A 21,849-nucleotide genomic window follows, 5' to 3' on the forward strand; every position below is an offset into this window, starting at 1 on the left:
CCGGAAGCTGAAACTTTGAGCGCGTTCTTCTTCGTCTGTTTCCTGTTGTCAAATATAGCGCGTGTATCTCCATCTAGCGTCTGTATTTTTGTAATGCAAGCTCCATAGAAAAACATTAAATTCTTTCTTCACATATCCCATCCTTTGGGGTTGTGGTCAGAGCACAGGGTCAGCCATGATGTAGCGCCCCTGGAGCAGGGTGGGTTAGGGGCCTTGCTCAAGGGCCCAACAGTGGCAGCTTGGCCATGCTGCAGCTTGAACCCTGATCTTCCAGTCAACAACCCAGAGCCTTAACCACTTGAAGCACCACCGCTCCCAGTGGAGCACCAGGCACTGATAAGAAGTATGATTGTGTACAGAAACTGGAAATCATATCGAAGACCTCAGTGATTATAAACACTGTCAGAGGATGTTAGTGAAATGTATGCATTGGTAGATCTGCCGCAATCAATTGTAAGTGCAATTATTGTCAACTTGGACCAGAAATGGAGAATGGTTTGCTTCAAAGTTGTGCGAAATCATTTCTGTTGTTCCGCTGTGAGCCTGACAGGATGATAACGATAGTGAGAACTTCAAGGCCTTCGTAATACACAGGCCCAGAAGAAAACAAAAGTCCTAAAAGACAATACCAATCACTTCGGGTTTGTTTTTCATCATCCTGGTAATCCTCTTGGTTACATATAAGTGACGGGTGATTAATTCATGAATAATTATGAATAATGGTGTTATAAGCCAGACCAATCAATTAACGAGGACTTAGATTGTCTCATGATCCTTTATTAATTCTGTTTTAGATTAGATTAGAGTAGATTCAACTTTATTGTCATTACACATGTACAAGTACAAGTACAAGGCAACGAAATGCAGTTTAGCATCTAAACAGAAGTGCGATGAGCAGCAAATGCTTTATATATGGTAATGTAGATAATCTAATATGTACAGATAAGGGCAGATGTTCAGATAGGAGCAGTATTTTGGGGATAATTACAGGTAGATATATATAGTATTATCAACATGATATGTAGATGTGTGTGCTATCGACATAATATACAGAGTAATATGGACAGTATACATACAGTATGTGCTATGAGCATATATACAGGAGATTAAGTGCCATGTGCATACAATACAGATGGATCGTGCAAATGATATACAGGCTGTGAGCAAGGGAAGTGGTGGCTCAAGTAGTTAAGTCTCTGGGTTGTTGATTGGAAGATCGGGGGTTCAAGCCCCAGCACTGCCAAGTTGCCATTGTTGGGCCCTTGAGCAAGGCCCTTAACCCTCTCTGCTCCAGGGGTGCTGTACCATGGCTGACCCTGTGCTCTAACCTCAAGCTCCAAGGATGGGATATGCAAAGAAAGAATTTCACTGTGCAGTGATGTAGATGTGACAAATAAAGGCTGTTTCTAATTATATACAGTATGTGAATGTGTGCTAGATTACATTGCCTACTAAAACTGCTCTCCTTTCTTCCTCTTCTGTTCACAGTAAATACTTTTCTTACTTCATTTCTCTGTGTACTGTTGATTCTCTTCTTTCTTAAAATAAACTCTGACTTGTGATGTCTATCTGGAGACTGTACACACTTCTTTTTTAGTACGTTACTTTCTAATCTGACAAAAAAAAGGTTATTTTTTTCCCCTGTAACATTGAATTTTTTGGTGAAACGTTATTGTTAATAAATGGTAATGTTAATAAATCTAAAATGTTTTTACTGAACGAATAATCATCGAGAAATCATCAAAAAAAACATTAAATATGTGCAAAGATTATACAGTATTGCCAGAAGACAGTATATGTATTTTCATATATACTATATTCTCATATTTTTGCAGAAAATCTACAAATATTACATGATTAGAACCCACTAATCATTTTTTAACCATAGTTGCTGTTGCATAATCATGTTTTAGTCTGGTTTTCCCCTGCTTATTCACAAACAACATTAAAGACTCATTTTTAATATCCCTGATATCTCTCCTGAATTATATATACGAATAATAAATCGTGATTGTGAAAAATAATCTAAAATTATGTAAAGACATGAAAGCCTAGTCACCGCCATAATGTCAGGTTGGGACAGTCCATTACGATAGTGTAAAACGTATTATTATTATTTATTTTAGCAATCTACACCCAAATGTTATATTTATATAACAAGCATATATGTAAATATACTTTTGTATTTACACACATATATAGTGCAATGTTCAAATACTGAATCTTATTCGTTTTGTATATTTAAAGGTTTCCAGTGTTTGTCTTCGCTTTAATGGACTCTTCCAAGTTGAAACGCCTACTATTTTCATCCACCCGTATTTATACAAACCCCACCCCCTTGTACAAGATTGGATATTAGTATCTATGCTAGACGATTCTAACCAATCATTGAGCAGAAACCTGATTTTACCAGCCAATCCCAACGCATGTGTATGAATGCGGTTGGAAAAACAAGTAATGCGAAAAGCTTGCGTAGAATTTTCTAGAAGTCTGGCAGCCATTTTGGGAGAGACTTGGCAGAACAAAGGGGGAGTTGTGTCGTCAGCTGCGGAAAGAATTTCGTTTTTTTCCCCAGACAACGTGTAGTACTTTATTTTCCGTTCTGGTCACCTAATTAACGCTACTAAGGTGAGATACGTTTGATTATTTATATTTTGATTTAACAAATTTACACTGTATTAAAATTATTCGTCGTTCGAGCGTTGTTCTTGACCCAGTTAGCTTCCTAGCACGTCGATTATACTGGCTTCGCTGTTGGCTCTTTTATTCAGCTGTGTATCAGTAATACATATATTTTATTCAATTCTTCTCAACTATGTTTTACATTTATTTTGTTCTTGCATTTTTGTTTTTGTTATTCGTTTAATCGATGCGGATCATTTTAACGTAATTTTGCCAAGCTTCAAATGTTGCGCTTGCGCAAGATCGTTGTGCGACTTCGTTCTTTTTCGGTGAGGTAACGGAAACGCCCGAATTCAACAGAATCTGGAATGCCGAAAACGTATAGTTGCGCGACTTCGTTCTTTTTCGGCGAGGTGACGGAAACACCCGAATTCAACACAAGCTGCAGTGACTAGAACGATTAGCTTGTGGACAAGACAAAAACAAAAATTATTTTTATATCCGATATAATTCAATTGTGTCTTTTAATCAGAGCCGTTCTTTTGTAAACATCTGTATTATTTTATTTGGCATTAAATATTTTAACGTTCAATAAAATGGTTGTTTCAAATAGATATTTTGTGTAATTATTGTGGTTTGTGGCTTTATTTAACTATAAACTGTTTAACATAAATTTTAATACATAACAGAGACAGTTAAATATATACTCATGATCACCAGGCACATATTTTGTGTCTGTGTTACATACCTTGAATAGGAAAGGAGATTATTTTTTTTATTGTATAACTCCTTAATTCATCACAAAACTGTCATAAATTCAATAGCAAAACAGTACAGGTGTTACTCATGTATCAACATGTGTATTTCTTCTCCTTTTTTTGGGCAGATGAGGCAGCGAGAAAGCACGAGTCGTTCACCGGCCAGAGAAAACGGCTGGAAGGAAAAGGCTGGGAGGCGAAAGCGCCACCGGAGAGAGTCACACAGCAGTGAACGAGAAAACAAGTACCGTAAACATCACCATCATCGCAAAAGCTGTGACGGGTAAACCTCATTTATATTTACCCCATTTCTCTCTCTCTCTCTCTTTTTTTTACATGCAACTGAGGAATTGAGGGTTTAAGGGCCTTGCTAGATCATCCTTATAAGTGTGTTAAAAATCAAATCATTTATACAAGACAGTAGTACACAAGTTTAGAATTTCTTGTTTTGGAATAATACACTGCATACACTGATCAGCCATAACATTCAGAGTAGTGAGAGGTGGAGTGAATAACCCTGATTATCTCCTTGGCACCTGTTAGTGGGTGGGATATATTAGGCAGCAAGTGAACATTTTGTCCTCAAAGTTGATGTTAGAAGCAGGAAAAATGGACAAGCGTAAGGATTTGAGCGAGTTTGACGCAGGGCCAAATTGTGATGGCTAGACCACTGGATCAGAGCATCTCCAAAACTGCAGCTCTTGTGGGGTGTTCCCGGTCTGCAGTGGTCAGTATCCTTTAAGTCCTGTTAGTACAAGAGTTAAAGAATCTGCTGCTAACATCTTGGTGCCAGATACCATAGCACACCTTCAGGGATCTAGTGGAGTCCCGGACTCGACGGGTCAGAGCTGTTTTGGCAGCAAAAGGAGGACCAACTCAATATTAGTCAGGTGGCGATAATGTTATGACTGATCGGTGTATGAGGCATCTTTTAGCTGAACTAATTTCAAAATCTACAAAAATATAGTCGTATAAGCCTTATACATTTAAACAGGCTCATAGAATGGGTGTGAAATGCATTTTCTTCTAATTATTACCAGATTTGCCTGAAGGTTAAAGTAAAATTTTCTATTCTAAGTAAAGTATGTAGTTCTATCAACAAGGGGGCCATGGTATGGATCATTTCAGCTAATGGACCGCACTCCCCCATGCACACAGTGTCTGAATCTAATATTAGCTATTTGATGTTCCTGCCTTTTCCTGGAAGAAACCAGACTCTTAACTTTTGATGTAACATGTAGACCACACTTGATGCAGTCTAAAAATGCCAGAAGGTTTTAGTTGATGTCGCCCTGATTTGTGGCGACAATGCGTGACCGGTATTAAGGGCCTCCTTGAGTGGGTCTCACTTTTCATTTTGGAATCAGCCGCTCCACAGATATATTCAAACCATATGAAACTTCTTGCTAAGTGATCTTCCAGTGTAGTGCTCATTACAAGGTTGAAGTAGAACCATAACTTTTGCCATTTACTATAAAATTGTTTTTAGTTTTGCAAAGGTCAGTTGTATGAGGACTCGACAGAAAGGCTGTTTGGTAAACACACCAGCAGCAGTGTTTAGTTTTTCTTACAAATGTTAACTTTGACTTCAAACAGTATCACCACAGTTAGTGTTAATGTTTAATGTTACTAAACATACATTTATGAGAAAGTGAGAGTACCATTTGCCTGAATATATCTGGACAAAAAAGTAGCCAAAACAGTGGAGCAAAATACAAAAACGAATGTCTGTTGTTTATAGAAGTTAATGCTTTTATTTTGACCTGCTGTGTACTGCTGGGTGTAAGCTGTTATCTCCGCTGTCTTGCAGGCATTACTTGGAGAGTTGGAGTCTGAACGAAAAGCAGGAGACGAAGGTCAGAGCTGTGGATTCAGGGTACGATAAGGAGAGCCATGTGAGCGTCTCAAGGGAGAAGGAGAGGCATCGTGTCCGCCACAGAGACCGGGACTGGCACCACTACAGCAAATCATCCGGATACAGTGGCCAGAGCAGCCGGCACGGGCGGAGACGCAGCCGTAGCCGCTCTCGTCATCGTCGCTCTCACTCGGTATGAGCGGCGTCTCGTTTCCTTTCATCACGCGTCCTTTTTCTTTTTGTCTGTGTAGATGGACTACTCACCCACTTTTCATTAAAGTCTAGTTGAATGCCTGATAACTTATTGTTATTCCAGTAAACAGGAGAATGTTAGGACAAAAAAAAAAAAAAATCTCAGGCAGTACAGGGGGGCGGGGCAACGAAAGCTTAGTTAAAGGTTATTGTAAACTGTCAATGATGTCTACTTTACATATTTTATAAGTATCCTGTCTGAAAATGTGTTGCCATTGTTTTTCTTCTGTAACACACACTATGTGGTGGGCCCCCTGTGCGTATCTCTGTCGCGGGCTGAATTTGCGTTGGCTGCACCCTGTGGCCGGGCCTGACTGCTGCGCTATCTGAATGGGCCGAATCGCTTCCCCTGTTCTTCCCTCGCTGAATGAATGAATGCCGCGTTCTGGTCCCCCCTGATTCTCATGGTTATTGATGATGATGGTGGTGATGCTGATGGTGGTCCGAAAACCTCCAGAGGAGCCATCGCAGGAAAAGATCCAGAAGTGTTGAGGATGATGAGGAGGGGCACCTGATCTATCACAGTGGAGACATACTCAGGGCGAGATGTATAGAATATATACTTTTTTTGTATACCTTCTGTATCTGTTGTCTTTTTGTCTCACATTTGAAATGAAATGTCACATGTAGTGCTTTAGGGTAAATTTTTTGGGGGCATGATTTTATCAGCACTACAGAAGGGAAGAAGTCATAGACTTATTTTTTTTTTTCTGTATTTTCAGCAATATTAGCCTAGCACTGACTTGCTTTGTATTCATGTATGCCATGTGTCTCTTTTTGAGCGATTTTATTATCTCCAGCTAGATGTCTTAGATGGTTCAGTTATGTCTCAGCTTTGTTCCACTGGAGGTTCATTGTGTCTAATTGCCCGTCTTTACACCCTAGATGAGATCGTGTGCACGCTAGGAGAGGGTGCTTTTGGGAAAGTAGTTGAATGCATCGATCACAAAAAGTAAGTCAGATATCTGCAACAATGTTCAGTCATTATCATGTTTAATGTGATTCAGTTATTTGTCCTTATAATTATTTGACCTTGTTTTTTTTTTTTTTTTCCCCTCTATTTACAGTCGAAGTGCTCGTGTTGCACTGAAGATCATAAAAAACATTGAACGTTATCGAGATGCAGCCATGTCTGAGGTCGAAGTGCTGGAACTCATGAACACTCTGGACAGTGAAAGAAAATAGTGAGTAACTTTGGCAATTCCCTTTTTTTTTTTTTTTTTTTTTTGTTTTGACATTGAGTTAGTAAGCACCTTGTTGTCAGTCAACAAGAAACATGTTTTTAAACTAAACAGCTTGTCCTAATGCCCTTAGGTATTACTTAAACTTTTTTTCCATCCCAATGAAGGCATTACATCAACAGTAATCTCATGGTTTTAATCATGGCATAATCTCTTAAACAAAATTGATTCTCTGCTTTAACAACACTGATCTGACTGGTCATCTGCTCTCATGTGTCATGTAATTATCACTGTTGTATAACAATGTAATGAGATGCTGTTAAACTTTATATTATCAATACACTTTTCTTAACATAAGTCTGTCAAAATATTTCAGTCCTAATTTATTTTTATTGCCATTATAAATAAAATGTTTAAACATTGAATTGGTTTTTATTAAAGTTTATTACATTTAGTTTAACCAATCTATAAATCATCATTCATATTGCTTATTGTAGAAAGGTCTTAAAATATTGTGGTGTGGGTTATTTATTTATTTATTTATTTATTTGTATTGGCTACTCACTACTAATAAGCTCAGAATAAGCACCAGTGCAGTTCGACAGCACTTCAGTCTTCAACCAGATGTAGTGACGACAGTGATTATACAATGGACAGATGGATATTATAAGCATTAAGTTTTCTGACTGTTGTTTCTCTCTTTCTACAGCTGTTGTGTGCGTATGCTTGACTGGTTTGACCACCACGGCCATGTGTGCATCGCGTTTGAACTGCTTGGATTGAGCACTTTTGACTTCCTCAAAGAGAACAACTTCCAGCCATTTCCAATTGACCAGATCAGGCACATGGCCTACCAGATCATCAAAGCAGTCAAGTGTGAGTAGTCTAATAACATCTGATGAGTGTGTCATTGTTTAGTACATTGTTGTATGCCTGGTCTCATTTGGATGTCCTTTTCTCTTCAGTCATGCACAAAAACAAGCTGACTCACACAGACCTGAAACCAGAGAACATCTTGTTTGTGGATTCGGAGTATGAGCTCGAGTACAACGCCAGAATGGTGAGCACCAAGTGTAACAGTCATTGCTGTATAGCGCCCTTTGTGTATGCTAGTTGTAGAATGTTAAAAGGCTGAAGGAATATCTTGTCCTTGTTGTTACACAGAAAAGAGATGAGAGAACTGTGAAGAACCCTAATGTGAAAGTGGTTGATTTTGGGAACGCCACATTCGAGCACGAGCATCACACCACAGTTGTGTCCACACGGCATTACCGTGCACCTGAAGTCATTCTGGGTAATTAAGATCTGCTCTTTATGTGTATGTCCATAGCTGTGGTCATCACTGGTGCATTCATTCACACTGATGTTTATTTATGAACTTATTTTGTTAAACAGAGCTGGGATGGGATTATTCCTGTGATGTTTGGAGCGTGGGTTGCATTCTTATTGAATATTACCTTGGAACTACACTCTTCCAGGTGAGTGCATGAATGAGTTCATGCAAATATGTCCAAATATAAATGACTAAGAACTTCGACTGATTAACATCCTGGGATTTGTGCCTGTTTTAGACCCATGACAGTAAAGAACATCTGGCCATGATGGAAAGAGTCCTGGGTCCCATACCAACGCACATGCTCCAGAAAACAAGGCAAGTCTGTATTCTGAACTTGTAAGGCTGTGAGAGTTCAGCACTCACTGGTTGTGTTGGTGCATGGAGTTAGTTTGTATCCAGTTGGGTCTAATTAACATCTTTGTTGAATTCCTGCAGGAAACGCCGATATGTCCACCGTGACAAACTAGACTGGGACATGCACACCTCGTCAGGACGATACGTTCGGAAACACTGCAAGCCTCTCAGAGTGAGCATCTTAACTACATAATAAACTTTTCTGATGTACGCTATGTTGACAAAAGTTTTGGGACACCCCTCCAAATCATTGAATTCAGGGGTTGGGCTCGGCCACTGAAAGGAACTTTTAATGCTTCAGCTTCATACCAAGACATTTTGGACAAGTTCATGCTCCCAACTTTGTGGGAACAGTTTGTGGATGGCCTCTCAAAGCAAGGTCCATAAAGACATGGATGAGTGAGTTTGGTTTGGAGGAACTTCAGAGTCCAATTGGTGAAGAATTAGAGTGGAAAATCTCTCGGTATGAAGCTGAAGCATTAAGGGTTTCTTTCACTGGAACTAGGGGGGCGAGCCCAAACCCTGAAAAACAACACCTGAACTCAATGATTTGGAGGGGTGTCCCAAAACTTTTGGTAATATAGTGTATCTTGCACCTGTAAATATTTTTGTTGTTTGTTTTTTTTACCATCAGTGGAACCAGTATGGAGTAAATGTTTCAGATTTCTTTAATGACAAACTCTAATTTTGATGTTTAGTAAACTAATGGATATGCTTGAAATGCATGAATTTATTTATTTATCTATTTATTTATTATTAGTCAACCTATAGTTTTTGCACATTGCAATGCTTAATGGATCTGAACGATTTTAAAACCCTAAAATATACATCTTAATTTTTTTTTAGCTAGTATCACCAAATTTTTCAGGAAATTTCCTCTCATTAGACAGTTCCGGAAAATGTAAATCTGTATCATAGTTGTGGTCCATTTCTGTAGTCATGCAGCAGCAGCATGTTCTTAATTGTTAACATGATGGTAATGTCTTTCCTTTTCCTCTCCAAAAAGAACTATATGATCTCCAGAAGCCGATCCCATGAGGATCTGTTTGACCTCCTTGAGAAGATGTTGGAGTACGATGTGACGAAGCGGATCACTCTGGACGATGCCATTAAACATCCTTTCTTTGACTGTCTTAAGAAGAGCCATAAGTGAATGAAACAAACTATTTGTTTTTCCCCACTCTCAGTGAGAGGTTGCATTCAGAGGACTGCATCAGTCCCATGTCTACTTTATGTTTCTGTCTTCATCATAATGTGTAATTTATATGCTCTGTAACTTATTGTATTTTACGCAAACAAGGGAGAGCTGAAGATTAATGGGTTTTGAGTAAATCTTGTTTCCTCATTTGTTAAATAAGTAAATGTAGCTTTATTAATTTATCGTGTAGCCATTGTGTGTCAAAATCAGTTTTTGTGTATTTTGTGCGTTATCATTTTCAATAAAAAAAAAGTTCAAGGAGCAGTTTGGGTACGTTTTGTTGTTTTTTGTTTATTACTGCAGTTGCCTTTTTAAACACTAGATGGCAGCAGAGGATGGCTTTATTTTGACCACTCACTCAACTGGACATAAATGGACCTGAAAATTATAATTCTGTTAGTTGATCCGATTATAATAGTATAATTAGATGTAAATAGATTACTGACCAAGAGATAAAGGTTTCAACTTTTCACTGGTTTATTCGTCGAAAACGTTCTTTAATCAAAATTTTTTTTTTTGTTAATTATGCAAGCTAATTATGTAAACATATACACAGCATTAAATTGAAAAATCTTTGTTTTATTCTTAACATGAAAAGCTGAGTTGTTTATGTCGTGTCCTTAAGAGAAGACAACAGGAATTAAACTCAGAAACTACACTGACCTGACAGTTCCTCATGGACTACTGTTATAGAAAGGACATTAATCAGTTAGTTACATTATTTACTATTTAGTGTCACCCAAATGAGGATGAGGTTCCCTTCTGTGCCTGGTTCCTCTCAAGGTTTCTTCCTCATATCATCTCAGGGAGTTTTTCCTTGCCACCGTCGCCAGGCTTGCTCATAAGGGATAAAATAAAAAGGATAAAATAGTTTAATAATTTATTTTTATTTCTAGTTATTTAGTTATATATTTACCCCCCCCTTTCTCTGTTTATCTTCTTTTTTAAAGCTGCTTTGAGACAATGTCCATTGTAAAAGGCGCTATACAAACAAATTGAATTGAATTGAATTAAATAAAACTGTCTCGAGGACATCAAAGGCAACTCTAAACAGATAAAAAAGAAACTGCGCTGCGTTTGTTGTTCATTTCAAACAAAATGTAAATCGTATAAATAAGACTGCTGTGGTATAAGTGGAATAAAACATTAAAAGACGCAGCGACTGTTATATAAAAATAACATTCAGTGTAGTAACACTGACTCCACTTCATCACACGGCCTCCGGTTATTTCTTACATCACAACTCGTAAGCAAACAAATGACGTCACAAATCCCCCCAGGATTTTTTTTTCAACACGAGATTAATACTAACGTAAACTTTTACGGTTCCAATTAGCGGTCGACCTCTGGTAACTATGGCAACCGATAGGTGGCGTACTATATTGACGTCTTATTTGTTAAAACAGTGTAAGGTTTAAGGACACACACACACACGCACGCGCGCCCTCGCGCACAAACACATAGGCAGTTGCCAGCTGGTTGTAGGGCTCGGAGCTTTTATTCTTCCCCTCGTTTCACGGTCCACAGCAAACACACACACGCGCGCGCGCGCACACACATGCACACGCGCTCTACACGCGAGAGTCATCAGTGAGCTGCAGAACTGCAGAGTTTGCGAACCGTTTCTCGCGCTCGTTCATCATCATCATCATCATCCACAACTTTAATCGCGGAGAGATTACAGCAGCGCGTGCAGCAGGATCGGATCTCAACCACCGGTCCTTCCTCTTGGTTCAGCATGGATAAACACCCGGAGGAGAGGAAAGCATCTCCGGAGCACGGTTCTGTCTCCGCGCGCCGCTGGCCCTCTCTCTCCGCCGCCGCCGCCGCCGTGTGTCTCGCGCTGTCGCTGAGCGCTCTGGCCACGTGCTGTCTCACGGTGATTAAAACGCGCGAGATGGAGAGCAGAGTGCTCGCGCTGGAGCGGATGACTGACCGCCCGGTGACCGAGGAGCTGCGAGACTCCGTCCGAAGTCTGGTGCAAGAAGTGAGTAGACTCCAGAGTGAGAAATAAACAGAAACTTTAAAACTCTGAAAATCAGATCTGATTAGTGCTCCGGTTTATTCCGTTTCATTAATGTTATGTTTGCTGTTAGAAAAAATAAATAAAATATAAATATTAAATAAAATAGAATTCCTTCTTTTTTATATAACAAAATTATATAGAACTGTTACAGTCTCTCTCTCTCTCTCTCTCTCTCTCTCTCTCTCTCTCTATTTATTTATTTTTCTAATTATGGCCTGGGCTTCTGTTCTATCTATCTATCTATCTATCTATCTATCTATCTATCTATCTATCTATCTATCTATCTATCTATCTATCTATCTATCTATCTATCTATCTATCTATCTATCTATCTATCTATCTATCTATCTATCTATCTTTTTCTAATTATGACCAGAGCTTGTTATAGATTCTCTCTCTCTCTCTCTCTCTCTCTCTCTCTCTCTCTCTCTCTCTAAATTATATAGAACTGTCTAATGAATAAAAAAATCATTTTTCTATACATGACTTTACCTAATAAAAGATTTATTTATGTATTTATTTATTTATTTATTTTATTTTATTTATTGCCTGTATCTTTAGATCCTTGTTAGATTTGTGTCTCGCAGTCAAGTGTCTTTTGTGTCGTCTCATCTGGTATAAAATTATTTTTATGCCCTATTCGGATTGAATTAGTTTTACACCCGGATGTGTTATTTTATTATTTTATTAGATAGATAGATAGATAGATAGATAGATAGATAGATAGATAGATAGATCTCAAGTCGGAATTTACTTTTATTTTTATTCATGAATGATTTATTGTGTTTTTTTAGTCAGATTTTTTAAATACTTCCATGTTTTCAGGTCAATATAAGTCACCTTACTAAAAATGTTTTTATCTATTATTTTAATGTTTTTAGTTTTATTTGACACAAAACAGACGGCAGTTTGATATTCAGCAGTCTCCGTGTCACAACTCCACTGAGGCTCAGTCTCTTTGTAAACTAAAAATCTAAAATATACGACATTTTGCAATTTTCTTTCTTTGACTTTTGATGCCTGTCGTTTTATTTTTAAATGCTTTTCACCTTTAATACATGTTCACTTATTTACAATCTTATTTTTACTGGGATTCTGTCACATTTAAAAGACCTGGACTACTGAAAAAAAACCTCAAAATCCCAGACTGTATTAATTGATATATTTCATCTAAGTCCTGGATCTTTACCAGTGAGGATTAAACAGGATGAAACATGTAGAGTAAAGTGCATGAGAAATCAGAGTGAAGACTAAAACTCTTACTTTTACTTAGTTTTACTTACAGCATGTTTCCTTTTCTTATAAACTGAATTACTCTTAATATATATATAGTGTATATTCTATATCCCTTCTTTTCTGCTTCAGACATATATGAGCAGATCACAAAGAGATGGTGTGTGTGTGTTAGATGCTGGAATATCTGTCTATCTATCTATCTATCTATCTATCTATCTATCTATCTATCTATCTATCTATCTATCTATCTATCTATCTATCTATCTATCTATCTATCTATCTATCTATCTATCTATCTATCTATCTATCTATCTATCTATCTACCTTCTAATTATGGCCAGAGCTTCTGTTATAGATTCTCCCTCCCTCTCTCTGTATCTGTCTGTCTGTCTGTCTACTGTATAGATCTATCTATCTATCTATCTATCTATCTATGTATCTATCTATCTATCTATCTATCTATCTATCTATCTATCTATCTATCTATCTATCTATCTATCTATCTATCTATCTATCTATCTATCTATTTTTTCTAATTATTGCCAGAGCTGTTTCTGCTATAAACTCTCTCTCTCTCTCTCTCTCTCTCTCTGGTTAGAGCTCCTGTTACTAAATACTAAAATTAATCAATGCCAATCCAGAGATTAAAACCTGACCATCAGTGTGCTATAAAATAATTCATTAATATACACTACATTGCTGTCCCACAGTAAAAGTCCCAAAGTGAATAGATTATAATATGATTGAATTGAAGTGTTAGAAATCTGATGTTTGTTGCTTTAAAAAAGACAGAACAGATTCACTGCTTCTCAGTCTGACGCCCGTGTGTGTCGTCTTTTCCGTACCAGGCGCTGAGTGAGCTGAAGCCAAAACTACGTCCGGCCAGAGACGTGACCCACGAGTGCGTCTGTCCTCCAGGTACGTCCACTCCTGTCCATCAGTCCATGCCTCCTGCCTCTGAGACGTGTCAGTGTGATCTGTTTTAACTCTGTATGTTGTTATCATGGTTATATGGCTGAACTGCAGCTGTGTGATGTAGCTGATGTAGTTGAGGGTTAAACTGCTCCCGTCTCGAGTATTAGAGGTATTTTAATGAGGCTTTTTGGCTCTAACAGGTATCCTAGCAGGCAGTAGTCTGTTTAGTGAGTGTATTTCTGAGGCGTGCTGGAACAAGCGCTATGGCGAGTGATTACTGGAAGCTCACTTTATCACTAACGCTTTCGCTTTTAATGGGAATTTGTCTCTGTAATCACGGCTGAGGATCGAGGGATTTACATTAAACAAACATGTACATCTGTAAGCAGAGTTATAAACATGTAATAAACCCTTGTTTCTCATGGATTTCTCTGTGGTACAATGGTTTGCATAGGTATTCAACCCCCCCCCCCCCCACACACACACCAGAACGTTTCCATATTTTGCAGGATTATATGTCCTGCATCTGCACAAAAAATCCGTGCAACTGAAATAAGGAAAATTCGATATGATTTAAAAATAAAAATGTAAAGGTCTTTGCAGAAGTACTGGTTGCTTCTCTGACTAATCCCTTCCAGGCAGGGTTTGGTCGTGCAATATTGTTTCCAATTTTTTTTTTCGATAATTGGTTTAATGATGTTCTGAGAGATGATCAAAGTTTATTAGAAGCGAACCCTGGTTGAAACTTTTCCAGACCTTTGTCCCGGACTTGTTTTCATAGCTTCTTTAACGTCATGATGCTGTTTGTTTAGGTACAGTCTCTAATTATCACTAATTATCCGACTTCTAATAGAAACTGAAAACTGAAAACTTATGCACAGCACTTTAAGGATTGGAGGTTAAAGAAGGACAGAGAACATCAGCTCCGGTTTAGGGGTGATGAATGTGTGTGTGTGTGTGTGTTTGTTGGTGAAGCACCTTAGAATGATAACCCTTTTAAATATATTTGTGATGGACAGAATAAGAGATATAGAAAAGAGAGACATAGAGACAGAGAGAGAGAGACTGAGAGAGAGAGAGAGAAGAGAGACTGACAGAGACAGAGAGAGAGAAGAGAGAGTAAGTGAAAAGAGAGTAATAGAGAGAGAGAGAGAGAGAGAGAGAGAAAGACAGAGAGATAGAGAGAGAGAGTATTTTTGTCTCTATAACAGATGCAGTGTCAGTGATCAGTCAGTGATGAACTGGACTATGTAGCTTGTTAGGTTGGACTCATGGTGACGGCCGTGTTCTTGTTTACGACGTAGCTTTAACGTAGCTTTCTGCACGCGGTTGTAAAGCACCACAGCTTGTGACGAACTTTTCTCGTCACTAACTCCGCCCCTTTGCTCAGCCTTACCTTGTGAAAATGGTCATGTATTTAAAATTAGCTCAGGATTTTAGGGAATAGTAAACCCTGGTGCAGCCATGCAGGTGGCATCTGGCCTGTTAACTCTTCATTGTTTCTTTCTCTGAAAAAAGGTCCTAATTAGCTGTCAGCGCTCATGCTAGGTGTTTACCTCTTTCAGCTTTCAGCACCGCCAGTGTGTTTCAGCTTGTGTGTGTGTGTGTGCTGATTTTAAAGGAATGGTTTGGAGAAAATGAAATTTTCCATTTGTTTCATGTCTGGAGTTTGCTTCTTTAATGTTGGATTGAATTTCGAGGTTAATATAGAAAACGGAAATCTTTTTATATTCATTTATTGAATAAAGGTTTCTCTCTGAAACATAATGGAAATCGGTCTCATGCCAGATTTCCAGTACAAGTCATTTGAATGGTCTGAATGGAGGTTTACTTTCGCTCAAAAATGAACTGAGGGACTCACTCTGGAGAAAAAGAGCTATCATTACCTTAGTGAATAATCTTATCCAGAGCTGAGCTGCTGCTGTAATCACAGAGACTGTCCTCTGCTCATCCCAGGCCTCTTATTCACAATCTTCTTTCTCTCTTAACACACACAGTCCTGTTCTACACCGGCATTCTGTAATGATTATATAACCTCAGCATCAACCACAAGAGAATGAGTTCTCTATCAAATCACTTCCTCATGTTGTCTCAGGGAGTTTTTCCTTCTTACTCTCACCTCTGGATTGTTCACTATGAATCTAAATCTACATCTGGATTCCTGTATCAAGACTTTTCTCTTCACCTTGGTGGTAGAGTAAACTTTCCCTAGATTTCTGAGTCTCTTCAAATGATGGCTAAAGACTATGAAGTACATAGAATCTTGTTGTCTGTGTGTTTTTCCTTGCTCTATTATCTGATTTTAGACTGATGGTACTATTCGTCTCTGAGCTAGTGAACCATTTACATTTTTAGCATTTGGCAGACACCCTTATCCCAGACAACTCATATACAGTACAGTTAAGGGTTAAGGGCCTTGCTCAGGGGCCCAGCAGTGGCAGCTTGGTGGACTTTGGCTTTGAACTCACAACCATCTGATCAGTAGTCCAATACCTTAACCACTAAGCTACCACAACCAGTATGAGGATGTATTCAGTGATAGAGACTTAGAGGCCCTACTGGACCGCTCTGGACATCACTACTAATGTCCTACACTTTTCCATTTCCATTACCATTTATGGCATTCGTCAGACAGAGCACCGTACAGAAGACTACAAGCTTCATCAGCTGATTAAAGCGTAAATGAACGGTCGATACTGGACAGAAAGATGTGGGAAAGTCTTCGCCATAAATCACGGTTTAACAGCAGCGAGTAATCGGAGAGTTTTTTGGGTGTGGCAGAAGCTTCTGATGAACATAGCACTGTATTTACTTTCATCTCTCCAACGCTTCAGCTTAAAATATCCTGCCAGGGTTTGGCTCCATGTGTTCTGTGTGAAATATGCCACTAGGAAGTTGTGCAATAAGATACGATTGACATGCACAGGGAAAAGAGAAGGGACCCGGACTGGGAACCGGCCCGTTTTAGCTCTGATGCATGATTTCGGTCTCATCCGGTTCTACTATTAGTTCATTAGTAGCAGCGTAGACGTTCGGTGAATCTGTGAATGGGTGTGGATGGATGGCCGTACGGCTGCTGGATGCTCGGGACTCTCACGTCTCATACGGGAGCTTTTTAAAGACCTTTTCACACTCTCTCACACTCTCACACACACACACACACACACACACACAGTCTTGTCTCTCACCGGTCAGCTTATTAAATAGAACTCTGTAAAACTGCACAATTTCTCTGCGTCACTCACTTTCTGCATTCTTCCCTTGAGAAAATAAACAAGCAGGGAGGTAATAATAAGATTAGCAATAAATGTTTTTAATTTAGAAAGCACTTTAGGCCAGCGTGATGGGCTCGAGTCATGCAAAGGAAGTATAGGACAAGACCTTACAAACAATATTCAGCTACGGACAAATCGACTTTAATATCTTCGTAATATTGCATTTATATGTGACATTTAATTGATAAAACTTTCATTGCTTGTTACTTGTTATGTATAAGAAGTTTCCCAGAGTCAGTTTAATCAGGTCAGGAAAGGTTAACTTAATTTTGCAATTTTAAATAATATCAGAAAATTCCAAAAAGCAAGGGGTAAAAAAAACCTATACATTAAATTAACAGAGGAACAGCAAACACATTAAAAACAGCATTACAAAAAAAAAAACTTTACAGAAGTGTAAAGAAATACAAAATTAATGAAAAAAGCTAATTATTTAACATCAGTAAGAGAACTATAAAGAAAAAGTTAATAAAACTTATTCAATTATGGTAAAAAAAAAAAAGTAAATTATTTATTTCATTTATCTCATTTGTTTAATTTATTTATTAGGTCTGTCTGGTTATAATTCTGTAAATGAGATCGGAAAGCTCTTTCTCCTCTCTAATTGTGAGTGAAAATGTTTAGTTATTTTAGTGTTTCTTGCTCTTTGGTTGTGTTTCATTTCACAATGTTCATAAAAAATAACCACAAAAACAAAAACACTTGTTTGAAATGCACCTAAGACGGAAATCGTCCCCACAGATCTCTTTCATTCAAGTTGCCTGAAGTGATCTAAGTGAAAATAGATTCATTTAAGTGCATCACCTTTCCAGAACTCCAGTCCTTTGGCTCAGTTTCTGCCTCATGGTTCGGTGTATCGTCTCCCATCTACAGAAAAGCTCGAGAGCAGAAATCACACGGCGTGTTTGATTCATTTCCAAATCAAATCGATTCCGAGTCAAATCTCTTTCTTCCTGCAGAGTATCGTACTGAGACCAGAAAGCTGTTTCGGTTCGCACCTGTGAGCGATTACCGTGTTCTCACCTTCCTAAGGAACCACACAGAGAAGAAAAACACAACACAACGGAACATTAAACAGACTAACAACAAGCCGCAGCCTTTAAATAGCTCCGCTGATTCAGTGTAGTTTTATTTACTCCATAGTACAGATGTGTGTATAAAATCGAATCTCCTGTACGTCTTATATATGATATAAGATATAAAATGTAAGATTTTATCTAAGAAAAGACTTCTCGTATTTAGTGAACACACGTGTCGTGGATCTGCTCGGGTTCGGATTTGCAGCGTTTACTAAAAGCCATGTATTTTCCCCGGGTTTTAGCGGTTTGGAATTGATTAGATCGTGTGAAGTCACATCATCAGCAGCTACAGGTGACGTGGAAAATCGCCATAAAATCTAATGAGGGAAAGCAAGAAAACGCTTAACACTTTCACAGAACATGTGTATCGGGTTGCTGAGCATAGTTTACCACCTCCACCTACAGCTACTTAACGTCTGAGGCCCGGTCCGTTACTGCTGCATGTTTTTTTCCCCTTCACAACAACCAGGAGCAGAAAAAGTGCAGAGAAAAAAAAAAGTATGCGGAGCGTGTGAATCTTTCTCTAATAAACAGAATAGAGACGTCTGAAGGCAAAAATTTACTTGAGTGAAAGTTGAAAAGTCTTTACATTTATACTGAAAAATAAAGAATCCAGAGATTTTTTGTTTAAGTAAAATCTTTAATCTCGGAATCTTGAATCTGAAGCTGCTATGGGACTCCGGTGTGTTTACACCTTTTACACCAAATTTGTTTGTTTGTTTGTGTTTTGTTATAATATATGTTAAACACAATGTACATAATAACATAATGTATAATGTATTTAATAATATATAATGTTTGTTTTTATTAAATGTTTTGCGAAATCAAACAAATCAAGAGTTTGCTTTCTGGTTAAAAAGCAAACGAAATACAAACAAACAAAAAAGTAGACGAAGTAATAAAATTATGTGTAATATGTTATGAAGTGGAAAATGATCTGTAATTGCGTTCGGAAATTAAGCTCAGAAGGAAAAAAAATGAAAGAGTGCTTTGAATTTCAGAATTAAAATGTTAATTTATTCGAGTAAGAATAGAATGTGTTCCTAATTCTTCCTAAATCGTGCTTACATGCATCCACTAAATAAAAATACCCGAATATTTTTCACTTCTGAAAGCTACAGAATAGGTTTAACGCTGAAGTTCACCTTTTTGCTCTTTACAGTAAATATGGGGGCGGAGTAAAGCATCTTAGTGGGCGTGTCTTTGACCGAAGTAATTTAAAACCCTCTTAAATTCCCAATTAATGAATTTAGAGTGTGAACGAAATCCTTCTTGTCATCACGGGCTTCTTTATGTTGTGTTATGGTATTTTATGGCATGTGTTATGTCTGTTATGGTATGTTGTGTCTATTGTTTTTTTTGTTTAGATCCTTCTAGATCAGTGGCTGAGTATAGATCAGTCATCACGTGTATAAAAACACCAACCCTTTCCACTTTTCCTCCTCCTGTGTGAGTGTGTGTGTGTGTGTGTGTGAGTGTGTGTGTGTATACACACATCTTCTCATCTTACCATGCCATGTTTATAGAATAGCCTTCGCCTGCGGACCCAAAATGGCGGCACTCAGTGACCGCCGTAAACGAATCCAGCGATTCGTTCATTAATCTTGAACATGTGAATTTATATTACAGCATAAACACAGTAGCAGCTTCCTCACAACATCTCACTGAACTGAATTATTTGTACGAATTTAAGACGGTTGGTGAAAACGAGGCGATGACTTCACTGAGCGTCGCCTCACGAGCGTACCAAAGCTTATAGATTAATGGTGTGTGGAAGCTTTATGACAAGTGTGTTATTGTTGTAAATGTGTTAACGCTCAGACTTCTGGCACCGGAAAGAAGAAGAAGGAAAAAAAAAACAAGAAACAAGATATTTTGAGGAAGAAATGCGTCCTGTGTCCTGAGGGCAAACGGTAATTCTGAGCATGAAACAGGCCTATTTTGTGGTATAGCACAATTAGGAAAATTGACTAGCGTCTGGTCGGAGTTTGCCAGCGAGCTATGCGGACACGGAGACGGCTGCCGTTCCCCATACGAGGACGGACTTCCAGTCGGCGCAGCCTCGCCAGTCGATCATTATAGCTTTATATAAAGCCAGAGGTGACAGCCAGTAAAACACATACCAGGAGAAGTTCAGGAGAGTTCAGGAAAGTGAACTGTGAGATTCATTGCGTGTGCGGTTTAACCTTTTAGAAGGAAATGGGAAATGTGAGAGGAATTCATGAGCTGAATCTGAATCAAATCGACTCGTCATAAATCTTTATATTCTGTGACACTGGACGGCTCATTATTTGTAAAATATAGAATGTATCCGACTATACTCAGCATAATCATTAGGAATATTAACCATATTGGTGGGAAAAGGAGAACATTCTGGGAATTTTGGGAAGCTGTGTATAAATATATTTCCACATGTAGAATGGAAAATGAGTTCCAACAGGATTTTCCTAATAAATCCAGATAAGAGTTTTAAAAAATCTTCTCAATTTTTATGAGAATAATGCATCGTGTCCATCTGGACAGTCCGTGTGTCCAATTTGTCCACAAGAAAGCAGAGAACGTGTGTACTTTAGTCAGATAGTAAATACATTGATCTCAGATCTGTTCTCTAATTCGGCTCAATAAAGACCTGATGATCATCTGAAAGAAAGAAGACACTGAGACACAGGTCGTCAGTCTGAAATCAGAAAATACCGTAATGGATTGAACCGAGCACTCGAACGACAACAAATGCCGATTAACAAGTATGAGAAGAACAAACAACAAAGCACTGCGACTTCTTTATCAGATTCCGCATCCAATCACAAGCATCTATGTTAATTATTTAGCTATTTAATTTACTGACACAGAATCAGTTTAAGTTCATTGCAGACGTCTCATCTGTTCAGAGCCTGTGGCTTCGGGCAAAAGTGCTAACATGTAGCACCACTATGAGACAAAACATAACCACTTTCAATCCATTATCATGAACTAATCACTAATAGTTAATCGTTAAAAGGTAACTGTAGTCAAAATTCATTCAATTTCTGATCCGGATCTTTGTTTGTAGCTGTCCATCACACAAAAATGTCATCGTCTTTCCTGAAAACATGGCACAGTGGAACCTCGGATTACGCATGTCCTCCCTTTCGAATTTCTGCCTTAAGAATTTTAATTTTGCAAGAAATTTGTACCGGCATACAAAGCATTTTCGGTATACGAACAAACTAAATGCCGGGAGCCGTTCAAAACCTGTTAGCATCAGTAGAAAGCCAAGCGAAACCGATCTGAAGTGAGTTTATGTGTTTTATGAAATTTTTTTTCAGTCAGTGAAAGCTGTTTGGAAAGATTCAACCCATGATACCAACGTTACCTTCAGCATGCGTTCAAAAGCTAGGTGATTTTTCTGGTGTTTTTTTGTTGACAGATTGGTGGCGTGGGTGGTCTGTTCTATTTTTAGCCCAAGCTTGGTGGCACGACTTCCTGTGAGGTCCCTTGACATGGAATTCTTGGCTTGGGTCAGTTCTTTGTAAGCAGCCATACAGTTTACATACGCTTTGTATTGGCAATATTGGTCATATTTATGGGCGGCTGGAACGGATGATCTGCATTTACATTATTTCTCATGGGAATAATGTAATCTGGCAATACCAATTTTCACCTTAAGAACTCGCCTCCAGAATGCATTAAATTCGTACGTCGAGGTTCCACTGTATTAGGCTCTGGTTGAAATCTGAATCTCATGAAATTTCTCCTGAATCTCAATCTCAATTCCTCTTCTCT

The 21,849-nt window shown here is 38.3% G+C and overlaps 2 protein-coding genes across 3 annotated transcripts in view; both read left to right on the forward strand.

The window, feature by feature from the left end:
* The first annotated feature begins 2,483 nt into the window (after positions 1-2,483).
* On the forward strand, positions 2,484-9,817 carry clk4a (CDC-like kinase 4a). Of its 2 annotated transcripts, XM_058397392.1 has the most exons (13): positions 2,484-2,628; positions 3,509-3,663; positions 5,191-5,428; positions 5,945-6,035; positions 6,373-6,439; positions 6,555-6,671; positions 7,378-7,544; positions 7,634-7,728; positions 7,833-7,962; positions 8,064-8,146; positions 8,240-8,319; positions 8,440-8,530; positions 9,365-9,817. In XM_058397392.1, the coding sequence occupies exons 2-13, from the start codon at positions 3,509-3,511 to the stop codon at positions 9,509-9,511; spliced, it is 1,461 nt and encodes a 486-aa protein (XP_058253375.1). In that variant the 5' UTR covers positions 2,484-2,628; the 3' UTR covers positions 9,512-9,817. The 2 variants fall into 2 exon arrangements, with proteins under 2 accessions (XP_058253375.1, XP_058253376.1); XM_058397393.1 differs by lacking the exons at positions 2,484-2,628; positions 3,509-3,663; positions 5,945-6,035 and having other exon boundaries at positions 5,290-5,428.
* A 1,155-nt stretch (positions 9,818-10,972) lies between these two features.
* The window catches only part of LOC131357519 (collagen alpha-1(XXIII) chain-like), a 108,898-nt gene continuing 98,021 nt past the window's right edge, over positions 10,973-21,849 (forward strand). The window contains exons 1-2 of the mRNA XM_058396506.1: positions 10,973-11,543; positions 13,667-13,736. Of these exons, the coding sequence (XP_058252489.1) occupies positions 11,295-11,543; positions 13,667-13,736 (319 nt within the window). The 5' untranslated portion in view covers positions 10,973-11,294. The remainder of the gene's footprint in view (positions 11,544-13,666; positions 13,737-21,849) is intronic.

This window comes from Hemibagrus wyckioides, linkage group LG08 (assembly GCF_019097595.1).
Source record: "Hemibagrus wyckioides isolate EC202008001 linkage group LG08, SWU_Hwy_1.0, whole genome shotgun sequence".
Classification (NCBI taxonomy): domain Eukaryota; kingdom Metazoa; phylum Chordata; class Actinopteri; order Siluriformes; family Bagridae; genus Hemibagrus; species Hemibagrus wyckioides.

Coding starts and splice junctions, on each gene's coding strand:
- clk4a (XM_058397392.1), top strand. CDS start 3,509: ATGAGGCAGCGAGAAAGCACGAGTCGTTCACCGGCCAGAGAAAACGGC. Junction 7,545..7,633: donor GATCATCAAAGCAGTCAAGT/GTGAGTAGTCTA, acceptor TTTTCTCTTCAG/TCATGCACAAAAACAAGCTG. Junction 8,320..8,439: donor CACATGCTCCAGAAAACAAG/GCAAGTCTGTAT, acceptor GAATTCCTGCAG/GAAACGCCGATATGTCCACC.